This window comes from Oncorhynchus clarkii, unplaced genomic scaffold (genome assembly GCF_045791955.1).
Source record: "Oncorhynchus clarkii lewisi isolate Uvic-CL-2024 unplaced genomic scaffold, UVic_Ocla_1.0 unplaced_contig_4374_pilon_pilon, whole genome shotgun sequence".
Classification (NCBI taxonomy): Eukaryota; Metazoa; Chordata; class Actinopteri; order Salmoniformes; family Salmonidae; genus Oncorhynchus; species Oncorhynchus clarkii.
This window is the reverse complement of record NW_027261143.1, coordinates 112,527-125,237: the sequence shown is the minus strand read 5'-3', so window position 1 is coordinate 125,237 and position 12,711 is coordinate 112,527. Positions and strand designations below refer to the sequence as shown.

General features: G+C 44.5%; 1 protein-coding gene across 1 annotated transcript in view; it reads left to right on the top strand.

The window, feature by feature from the left end:
- LOC139405216 (1-phosphatidylinositol 4,5-bisphosphate phosphodiesterase beta-1-like) overlaps positions 1-12,711 on the top strand; it is a 154,535-nt gene that overhangs the window by 50,191 nt on the left and 91,633 nt on the right. Inside the window, exons 13-14 of the mRNA XM_071147647.1 lie at positions 213-270; positions 2,455-2,541. Coding sequence (XP_071003748.1) covers positions 213-270; positions 2,455-2,541 — 145 coding nt within the window. The remainder of the gene's footprint in view (positions 1-212; positions 271-2,454; positions 2,542-12,711) is intronic.

Genomic DNA, 12,711 nt, shown 5'->3' with positions numbered 1-12,711 from the left:
TAATCAAATGATGCCGCTATTTTTGACAGAAAGACTTAACGCTAGAAAGTGTCAAAGGTCATCAGGCAGACTTACTGACTTTTATGTTACGGTCCTTTGAGCTAGATTGGAACCAGGAATGTTAGGAGTGTTGATTGTTAATAAAGTCATCTTAGGTTAGAGTTGAGGAATGTTAAGGTGATGTAAGAGCTGACGCCTCTCGATGTTCACAGAGAGAAGCTGGAAATCAACAGGTCGTTTGTCAATGAGGTGGTGCAGTATATCAAACGGGTAAGTTTGTGTGTTTGTGTGTGTGTGTGTGTGTGTGTGTGTTTCAAGTTGTATTAGTTGTATGTACAGGATACACGTCCAACGAAATTCTTACTTGCAGGTTCCTTCGCGACAACGCAACAACAATAAGAAACTAGAAAAGTATGTTTTCCTGAAGAAAATGTGGTGTGCTTGCTAGCTTGTTTTAAAGTATTTATGGTTTTGAAATAAGTTATTGTCATGGTAGGGACTGCAGTAGTAATGGTAATGACTGGTTATAGTTGACAAAGTCAGTAAGGATCGCCTGAACATGTAACAGTTGGTTTGGTGTCTCTAGCTTGACCGGTTCAAGAGTTACTGTTGGTGAGTTTTAAGATGCAAATGTATGCAAATGTCTATAGTTATAGTTGATAAAGATGTAAAAGAATTTGAATTTAGAATAGATTGAAAATGGAAGGCACTGCATCGCAGTGCTAGAGGCGTCACTACAGATCTGGGTTCGATCCCGGACTGTCGCAGACAGCCACGACCGCGGGACCCATGAGGCGGCGCACAATTGGCCCAGCGTCGATCCGGGTTAGGGGAGGGTTTGGCCGGCTGGGATGTCCTTGTCCCATCGCGCTGTAGCGCGATCGTGTTTCGGAGAACGCATGGCTCTCGACCTTCGCCTCTCCCGAGTCCATACGGGAGTTGCAGCGATGGGACAAGACTGTAACTACCAATTGAGTATCACAAAATGATGCCGTGCCTTAGACCGCTGCGCAACTTGGGACCCAGGTCGGGTGTTTATAGTTTTTAAAGGTTGCAGAGAATTTGAAGTTAAGATAGCCTGAATGTTTTAAAGTTGGTCGTGTAGCTTAATTAACCAAGGGGCAGGACCATTTTGAATATCAACCACTGTATTCCTATGGTTCTCATTCAAGCCCATGTTAATTTACGCAAATTTTAAATGGTTATAGTTCCAAAAGTATACATAGTATCAAATATCCTTTGACAAGCAATCTAAATTGGTCTGTCTGAACATCTCAACATTGGTTTGGTGATTATTTAGATTTTTTTTTACAACTAAAGTCTACGGGCCTTTGTTTGCCATTGAAATGCATTGGGAGATCATTTATTTAGTTGCAAGCACAACTAATAATAAAATATAAGAATACAAATATAAAGTAAATGGCTCAATAGAATAGAAGAAACATGTTAGCATAAGTATAATACAGGAATACAGGGCTTTGTACGCATAACTGATGTTTGTGCACACATGGTCCAGCACAGAGGGGGCAGGATGCATGGGGCAGGAAAGAATTTGTTTTAATCTTGCTTGGTTAAAATCTCCCGTGACAATAAAGACTGTTTCCCGGTGAGAGGTTTCTGGCCGGCTAATGTTCTTGTGCAGTTGGATGAGTGCCACCTTGATGCTTGCTTGTGGTTTTACTGTAAGTACACAGCTGTGACAATAACACTTGAATTCTCTTGACATATAGTGAGGTCGGTATTTTAGCTTCAGAAACTCCAGGTCGGGTGAACAGGACCTCGGGATGTTTTCAACTTCAGTACACCAGGAATTGTTGATGAGGAAGCATACACCTCCCTCCTACTCTTAACAGAAGCCGCCATTCGGGTCCATAAGGAAAATGGAAAAGCCATCTGGTTGAATAGCAGAGTCGAGTTAATTGACCGTAAGTCATGTCTCTGTAAAAACAGACACAGCATTCCTTGACGTCCCTCTGCGATTGAAGCCTTGATCTGAGTTCACAAATGTATTTTCCTGCGATTGGACATTAGCCATCAAGATACTAGGGAGTGGAGGCCGTGTAGCCCGTCTTTTCAGATTAGCTCGCAGTCCCCCTTTCCTTTCTGTTCTTCATCGCCAGCGTTGCCTTTGGTCATCTCGGCCAGGAGCGACAGGTAAGCCGCTGTGCCGGGAACAAAGAGACCAATGTAGTACTCCAGATCTGGGAGGCTGAGAGATGTGTATAGCTTCCGATTCACGATCCAGAAGTGTTTGTAGGAAATGATCGCACAAACATTCTGAGCAAACAAAGTAAGAATTAATGCAAAAATAGACATTTAAAAATAGCAAAGTCAAGCAGGAACCGGCAAGACACGCGCCCTCCGCCATCTGTGTGTGTGTCCGTCAGTGTTTGTTACACGGTATGTAGTGGCTACACCTTACTCTCGCCTAACCCTGTGTTTGTCTGTGTGTAGTTGGAGGATGCTCAGAGTAAGAGAATGGAGAGGCTACTGGAGAAGCAGAACGACATCCGACAACAGATTATGGATGAGAAACCTAAGGTATGGACACGTTTGCCCTCAAATACAGAACTGCAGGGTGAAGTTGCTTCGAACCAATCATTCATGGTCAGGTATAGGATGCGTTCCAAATGCCACTATATTCCCTTGACAGTGCACTCCTTTTGATCACTAGTCAAAAGTGATGCACTATGTAGGGAACAGGGAGACATTTGGGACAAAGACATATTTTCATCCCATAAAGGGTCCATTGGTTAATAATTTCCATCATGTCCATTGTTACTGTGATTGTAGGAAGGAGGTACGACAGAGGACCAGGGTAAGACATTCTGCGTCTGAGTGTGCATTGATACAGCTTCAATACTTTAGCATGTGTAACAGAAAGCAGTAACACAAAATAATTTATGTGGTTTGAATAAGACGGCAACAGCTGGAGAATGATAAGTGGATGTGCACCTTGCTTCCGACTCTGCCTTTCTTTAACAATAACCTCGATGGGCAACCGCACTCTTAAGGCCAAGCTCAACCTCACACTCCCAAATACTCTGTGCCCTTGTCAGACGGGTCATTCTTTCCTCTCCTCTTCTCCCCCTCTCCTCTTCGCCCCCTCTCTTCTTCGCCCCCTCTCCTTTCCTCGATCACGTCTCATCTGTCTGCTATGTACACGGAGCTGGATCTCCAAACCCCATTTCCATGGCCTAGTTTCTTTACCCCTCTTGCCCCACTCTCAGTGTTCTGCTCTGTGTTTGGGTGTCTGGGACAATTGACTATTTTCAGGCCTGTTCCCTCTGAATACTCTGCTCTATAGCTATGGTTGTATTGCTGCGTGTGTTTGTTGTAACAACTCATTTTTAACCTTGTTATTGTATGTAGAATAGAAAGTACGCTTTTTGAATTGGCGATGTCTATAAGAGAATTAGCCAAGTACAGTGCATTTGGAAACTTTTTTTGGACTTGACTTTTTCCACATTTTGTTATGTTACAGTGGGGCTGGGCGATAAATCATTATCGATAATTATCGAGGTAATTACTTCGCTCAGTAACGATATAAAAACGTTTCGATTCATTTTCGATAATGTCGATATAGAATAATGGGGTACAGCAGTCCATTTCAACCCTGTGACGCAGCAGGAACGTGCGGAGAAGTGACAATATGCACGTGGAGAGGTACACGCCCACTAAAAACCACTTAGCACCTCGGGTGATGGAGTCGCCACTATTAACCACGAGAAATGAGTGATGTCGGCGAAAACAGTGGCGGTGATAGCCATGGAGAAGGAGCAGCTTCCAACGAAGAAATTATTGATGAAAAGGGTTCAACTGTTTCAGTCATTTGGAAGCGGTTTGGCTTTTTGAAGTCTGACGAAAAAGGAGACCAGTGTTCGGTGCAAATTGTGCCGTAGACAGGTGGGTGGTAATATGACAAACCTTTTTCAACATCTGAAGCAAAACCACTCTTTGGAACATGCAGGGTGTTTGAGTTTGTGCCACGGTGTTGATAAACGCCCCTCAAGCACCAGCCAATCTAGGGATGTTCGTCCGAAGTAGTCAACACTGATAGCGTTTTTGCCCTACAAGCAAATATCGTAAAAACAAAGACATCACAAATGCTATTTTGCATTGCTAAAGGAGATTAGCACAGTCGAAAAGGAAGGTTTCAAGAGGCTTATCAATTGAATTGACCCCAGGTGCGTGCTCCCTGGCCGCAAACATGGAACAATTTTCCTTCAAGTATAATTTGATGTGTAGCTCACATGATTATAAAAAATGTAACCTTTATTTAACAAGGCAAGTCGGTTAAGAACAACTTCTTGTTTACAATGACGGCAATCGGGGAACAGCGGGTTAACTGCCTTGTTCAGGGGCAGAACGACAGATTGTTACCGTATCAGCTCGGGGATTCGATCTCGCAACCTTTCAGTTACTGGTCCAACGCTCTAACCACGGTTTGTTAAGATATTCTTGAGTTTGAAGCAGATATGCACCTTTAAAACATTATTTGATTACTATCGTGATAATTATCGTTATCGATTGAAAAATGATATAAAATGATATAGATATCGTGATAATTTATTTGCCATGTCTCCCGTCCCTTACAGCCTTATTCTAAAATTGATGAAATCGTTTTTTCCCCTCATCGATCGACACACAATACCCCACAATGACAATGCAAAAACTGAAATATCACATTTAGGTAAGTATTCAGACCCTTTCCTCAGTACTTTGTTGAAGCACCTTTGGCAGCGATTACAGCCTTGAGTCTTCTTGGGTATGACGCTACAAGCTTGGCACACCTGTATTTGGGGAGTTTCTCCCATCCTTCTCTGCTGATCCTCTCAAGCTCTGTCAGGTTGGATGGTGAGTTTATTTTTAAATTTTACCTTTATTTAACTAGGCAAGTCAGTTAAGAACAAATTCTTATTTTCAACGACGGCCTAGGTTAACTGCCTGTTCAGGGGCAGAACGACAGATTTGTATCTTGTCAGCTTGGGGGTTTGAACTTGCAACCTTCCGGTTACCAGTCCAACGCTCTAACCACTAGGCTACCCTGCCAAGTGTCGCTGCAGAGCTATTTTCAGGTCTCTCCAGAGATCGATCGGGTTCAAGTCTGGGCTCTGGCTGGGCCACTCAAGGACATTCAAAAGACTTGTCCCGAAGCCACTCCTGCGTTGTCTTGGCTGTGTGCTTAGGGTCGTTGTCCTGTTAGAAGGTGAATCTTCACCCTAGTCTGAGGTCTTGAGTGCTCTAGAGCAGGTTTTCATCAATGATCTCTCCGTGCTTTTCTCCGTTCATCTTTCCCTCGATCCTGACTAGTCTCCCAGTCCCTGCTGCTGAAAACCATCCCCACAGCATGATGCTGCCACCACCATGCTTCACCGTAGGGATGGTGCCAGGTTTCCTTCAGATGTGACGCTTGGTATTCAGGCCAAAGAGTTCAATCTTGGTTTCATGAGACCAGAGAATCTTGTTTCTCATGGTCTGAAAGTCCTTGAGGTGCCTTTTGGAACATCACAAGGATGATCAATGGAAACAAGATGCACCTGAGCTCAATTTCGAGTTTCATTGCAAAGGGTCTAAATACTAATGTAAATAAGGTATTCCAGTTTCTTTTATTATCATAAAGTTGCAAAAACAATTCAACAGCTTTTGCTTTGTCGTCATGGGGTGTTGTGTGTCGATTGATGAGGGAAAAAATTTATTGAATCCATTTTAGAACAAGGCTGTAACGTAACAAAATGTGTAAAAAGGGAAGGGGTCTGAATACTTTCCGAATGCACTGAACATCTCAACTCCACGATACCATATCCGCAAGTTGCTGTGAAGTCAATACTTACATTTTTTCTTTTTTAATTCTTTAACCTTTACTGTGTACATACACTGAGTATACAAAACAATAAGAACACCTGCTCTTTCCGTGACATAGGCTGACCAGGTTAAACCAAGTGAAAGCTATGGTCCCTTATTGATGTCGCTTGTTAAATCCACTTCAAATCAGTGGAAATTAAGGGGAGGAGACGGGGTAAAGAAGGATTTTAAAAAGTTTTAAACCTTTTAAGCCTTGAGGCAATTGAGACATGGATTGCGTATGTGTGCCATTCTGCGGGTGAATCGTCAAGACAGAATATTTAAGTGCCTTTGAACAGGGTATGGCCAGGCGCGCACCGGTTTGTGTCAAGAACTACAACGCTGATGGATTTTTCATCCTCAACAGTTTCCTGTGTGTCTCAAGATTGGTCCACCACCCAAAGGACATCCAGCCAACTTGACTCAACTGTGGGAAGCATCAGAGTCAACATGGGCCAGCATCCCTGTGGAACACTTTCAACACCTTCTGAGGCTAAAAGGAGGGGGGGGGGGGGTGCAACTCAATATTAGGAAGGTGTTCCTAAGGTTTGGTATACTCACACTCGGTGTTTGTCCTCTGTTGTTTGTCCTCTGTTGTTGCGTGCCTTTCTTTGTTTGCTGAAATCCATACTTTTTCATAAAATACAACCACCGACTGCAATCTTCGAGCAACAGCAACGAGGAAACAGTCGGTGGTTGTATTTGATTGACGTTTTATTTTGAAAAAGTATGGGCTTCAGTGAACAGCATGGCTCTCAACAGAGAACAAACATAGGTACACGGTACGGGGTTTAAGAATTGACATTTTGAAGAAGTCGGAGGTTCACTCCAAGTTGCACTCAACTCCGGTGGGTGCGGTATCGTGGAGTTGAGATATACTTGGATATATGAAAATGTGATATGCATTGGACATATTAGAAGGGGGGGGGCATGGATGATGTTGTACTTACTAGTGCAGCACAGGGAGGATGACTATGGGAAAGACATACTTGAAACAATGAATAGTGCTTTTCTCAATAGCTAGTCACAGTTATACTGTCTTAAGCTGTCGTTAGAGTCAGCCAACTTCCTACAGTAGCAGATCCTCCGTGCTCATTATCTCACGGTGTGCGTGTGGGTGTGTAAGAGTACGGCTTGTGAGGATGTCATTTTCTCCCCCCGTTTCCTGTCGTATCACTCTCTCCTTCGATCACACTCTGAATCCCCCAGCCCAGATATTATGACAATTCTCTCTCCTGTCTTGTACACCGTCTGAGTCATACGTAATGTGTTACCACTGACACATGTTTGTAGAAGAAAGAGGAGTAGAAAAAGAGAGTGATGATGACGATGATGATGAAGTCAAGTGAGAGTTCCATGAAGGGCTAATGGAGGAGGGCATGACTAACCAGGATAGGGCTAATATGAAGACACACACACACACATTTTCACTGACGCATGTACACACACTCTCTCTCTCTCTCTCTCTCTCTCACACACACACGGTTCTGACCCAGATTTCTCCTCTGGGCTCAGAGCAGCCGCTAATGGACCGCTATAACCATCCCTGGTCTGTGGAGACCCTCACATCTCTCACTGCGACCGCCCGCCAGCCCGGGTTAGCACCACACTACGCTGCCTCACGGCTGTGTGTGTGTGTGTGTGTGTGTGTGTCTGTGTCTGTGTGTATGTCAGGCCAGCTGCTATCCCACTGTGCAGAAGGAAATAGATGCGACTGAGGCCAGTTTACCCAAATAACCACTCATGTTCCATGTCCAGTTTTAACTCAACCTACTTGCTACTGTATCCGTCTGGCCGAAGTGAATGTTATAGCTCCTAACCCGTTTACTGTGTGTCTGAAGACGCAGAACTTTTAAGCCCGTGTTCCAATGGAGGGTCAGTTGTTTTACATGGAGGAATCTGCCAGGTTGCGGGGCTGTGCGTTTTGGTCTCCAAACGTCAGCATGTGTTCCGTTATTTCAACGTTTGTGTTGCCTAGGCCATGGCCATACGGCAATATGTCAGAAGAGAGAGAGAGATGAATTGGGGAAAGAGAGAGATATGGAGTCGGTATGGGGAGGGAGGGAGAGAGAGTGTGAGAGGGAATAGCTGATGGAGAGGAAGAGAAGGAGGGAGAGAGAGAGAGAGAGAGAGAGAGAGAGAGAGAGAGAGAGAGAGAGAGTGTGTGTGTGGGAGGGGATAGGGGATGGAGAGAAAGAGGAGGGAGAGAGAGCTCGTGTCTTGTCTGTCGTCACTCTCCGCGGGTGCGCATTCAGGTGATGGTGTCCTGCTAATGTTCTAATCAAAATGGCTTCACACCCACAGCACGGTAGACGCTGATTGGCCACACACACACACACACACACACCTCCAACATCGCTCTCAAAGACATACCATTGCACCAGGGTACTCAGCCATAGTGTTATGGTTGTCAATCAGATTATCTTAAAGTAGCTAACTGTCCAGTGAAAATATCACTTTTAGAAGTTCATATTCTGTTAACTCATACCCAAATAATGTTATGGACTCGTCCTATGCTCATATTTGTGGCCCAAGCATAAATTGGAGAAAGAAAAAAAAAACGCTTCAAAGACCCCAACTCAAACTTGTATCTCAAACAGACCATTTAAGAAGAAAAAAAAGATTGCTATTTCATCATAGAGTATGATGTCATACTCCTGAGGAGGATGAGCTGGCCAATCAGCGGTCTAGAGGAGGATGAGGTGGCCAATCGGCGGTCTAGAGGAGAATGAGCTGGCCAATCAGCGGTCTACACGTCTTTATTTTCTTAATGACCGGTACACGCCAACACCATTCTGTTGTTGTGATACTCCCACACCATTCTGTTGTTGTGATACTCCCACACCATTCTGTTGTTGTGATACTCCCACACCATTCTGTTGTTGTGATACCCCCACACCATTCTGTTGTTGTGATACTCCCACACCATTCTGTTGTTGTGATACTCCCACACCATTCTGTTGTTGTGATACTCCCACACCATTCTGTTGTTGTGATACTCCCACACCATTCTGTTGTTGTGATACTCCCACACCATTCTGTTGTTGTGATACTCCCACACCATTCTGTTGTTGTGATACTCCCACACCATTCTGTTGTTGTGATACTCCCACACCATTCTGTTGTTGTGATACTCCCACACCATGCTGTTGTTGTGATACCCCCACACCATTCTGTTGTTGTGATACTCCCACACCATTCTGTTGTTGTGATACCCCCACACCATTCTGTTGTTGTGATACTCCCACACCATTCTGTTGTTGTGATACTCCCACACCATTCTGTTGTTGTGATACTCCCACACCATTCTGTTGTTGTGATACTCCCACACCATTCTGTTGTTGTGATACTCCCACACCATTCTGTTGTTGTGATACTCCCACACCATTCTGTTGTTGTGATACTCCCACACCATTCTGTTGTTGTGATACCCCCACACCATTCTGTTGTTGTGATACCCCCACACCATTCTGTTGTTGTGATACCCCCACACCATTCTGTTGTTGTGATACCCTCACACCATTCTGTTGTTGTGATACTCCCACACCATTCTGTTGTTGTGATACTCCCACACCATTCTGTTGTTTTGATACTCCCACACCATTCTGTTGTTGTGATACTCCCACACCATTCTGTTGTTGTGATACCCCCACACCATTCTGTTGTTGTGATACCCCCACACCATTCTGTTGTTGTGATACTCCCACACCATTCTGTTGTTGTGATACCCCCACACCATTCTGTTGTTGTGATACCCCCACACCATTCTGTTGTTGTGATACCCCCACACCATTCTGTTGTTGTGATACTCCCACACCATTCTGTTGTTGTGATACTCCCACACCATTCTGTTGTTGTGATACTCCCACACCATTCTGTTGTTGTGATACCCCCACACCATTCTGTTGTTGTGATACTCCCACACCATTCTGTTGTTGTGATACTCCCACACCATTCTGTTGTTGTGATACCCCCACACCATTCTGTTGTTGTGATACCTCCACACCATTCTGTTGTTGTGATACTCCCACACCATTCTGTTGTTGTGATACTCCCACACCATTCTGTTGTTGTGATACCCCCACACCATTCTGTTGTTGTGATACCCCCATACCATTCTGTTGTTGTGATACTCCCACACCATTCTGTTGTTGTGATACTCCCACACCATTCTGTTGTTGTGATACTCCCACACCATTCTGTTGTTGTGATACTCCCACACCATTCTGTTGTTGTGATACCCCCACACCATTCTGTTGTTGTGATACCCCCATACCATTCTGTTGTTGTGATACTCCCACACCATTCTGTTGTTGTGATACTCCCACACCATTCTGTTGTTGTGATACCCCCACACCATTCTGTTGTTGTGATACTCCCATACCATTCTGTTGTTGTGATACCCCCACACCATTCTGTTGTTGTGATACTCCCATACCATTCTGTTGTTGTGATACTCCCACACCATTCTGTTGTTGTGATACTCCCACACCATTCTGTTGTTGTGATACCCCCACACCATTCTGTTGTTGTGATACCCCAACACCATTCTGTTGTTGTGATACTCCCACACCATTCTGTTGTTGTGATACTCCCACACCATTCTGTTGTTGTGATACTCCCACACCATTCTGTTGTTGTGATACTCCCACACCATTCTGTTGTTGTGATACTCCCACACCATTCTGTTGTTGTGATACTCCCACACCATTCTGTTGTTGTGATACTCCCACACCATTCTGTTGTTGTGATACTCCCACACCATGCTGTTGTTGTGATACTCCCACACCATGCTGTTGTTGTGATACCCCCACACCATTCTGTTGTTGTGATACTCCCACACCATTCTGTTGTTGTGATACCCCCACACCATTCTGTTGTTGTGATACTCCCACACCATTCTGTTGTTGTGATACTCCCACACCATTCTGTTGTTGTGATACTCCCACACCATTCTGTTGTTGTGATACTCCCACACCATTCTGTTGTTGTGATACTCCCACACCATTCTGTTGTTGTGATACTCCCACACCATTCTGTTGTTGTGATACTCCCACACCATTCTGTTGTTGTGATACCCCCACACCATTCTGTTGTTGTGATACCCCCACACCATTCTGTTGTTGTGATACCCCCACACCATTCTGTTGTTGTGATACCCTCACACCATTCTGTTGTTGTGATACTCCCACACCATTCTGTTGTTGTGATACTCCCACACCATTCTGTTGTTTTGATACTCCCACACCATTCTGTTGTTGTGATACTCCCACACCATTCTGTTGTTGTGATACCCCCACACCATTCTGTTGTTGTGATACTCCCACACCATTCTGTTGTTGTGATACCCCCACACCATTCTGTTGTTGTGATACCCCCACACCATTCTGTTGTTGTGATACCCCCACACCATTCTGTTGTTGTGATACTCCCACACCATTCTGTTGTTGTGATACTCCCACACCATTCTGTTGTTGTGATACTCCCACACCATTCTGTTGTTGTGATACCCCCACACCATTCTGTTGTTGTGATACTCCCACACCATTCTGTTGTTGTGATACTTCTGTTGTTGTGATACCACACCATTCTGTTGTTGTGATACCCCCACACCATTCTGTTGTTGTGATACCTCCACACCATTCTGTTGTTGTGATACTCCCACACCATTCTGTTGTTGTGATACTCCCACACCATTCTGTTGTTGTGATACCCCCACACCATTCTGTTGTTGTGATACCCCCATACCATTCTGTTGTTGTGATACTCCCACACCATTCTGTTGTTGTGATACTCCCACACCATTCTGTTGTTGTGATACTCCCACACCATTCTGTTGTTGTGATACTCCCACACCATTCTGTTGTTGTGATACCCCCACACCATTCTGTTGTTGTGATACCCCCATACCATTCTGTTGTTGTGATACTCCCACACCATTCTGTTGTTGTGATACTCCCACACCATTCTGTTGTTGTGATACCCCCACACCATTCTGTTGTTGTGATACTCCCACACCATTCTGTTGTTGTGATACTCCCACACCATTCTGTTGTTGTGATACTCCCACACCATTCTGTTGTTGTGATACTCCCACACCATTCTGTTGTTGTGATACTCCCACACCATTCTGTTGTTGTGATACTCCCACACCATTCTGTTGTTGTGATACTCCCACACCATTCTGTTGTTGTGATACTCCCACACCATTCTGTTGTTGTGATACCCCCACACCATTCTGTTGTTGTGATACCCCAACACCATTCTGTTGTTGTGATACTCCCACACCATTCTGTTGTTGTGATACTCCCACACCATTCTGTTGTTGTGATACTCCCACACCATTCTGTTGTTGTGATACTCCCACACCATTCTGTTGTTGTGATACTCCCACACCATGCTGTTGTTGTGATACCCCCACACCATTCTGTTGTTGTGATACTCCCACACCATTCTGTTGTTGTGATACCCCCACACCATTCTGTTGTTGTGATACTCCCACACCATTCTGTTGTTGTGATACTCCCACACCATTCTGTTGTTGTGATACTCCCACACCATTCTGTTGTTGTGATACTCCCACACCATTCTGTTGTTGTGATACTCCCACACCATTCTGTTGTTGTGATACTCCCACACCATTCTGTTGTTGTGATACTCCCACACCATTCTGTTGTTGTGATACCCCCACACCATTCTGTTGTTGTGATACCCCCACACCATTCTGTTGTTGTGATACCCCCACACCATTCTGTTGTTGTGATACCCTCACACCATTCTGTTGTTGTGATACTCCCACACCATTCTGTTGTTGTGATACTCCCACACCATTCTGTTGTTTTGATACTCCCACACCATTCTGTTGTT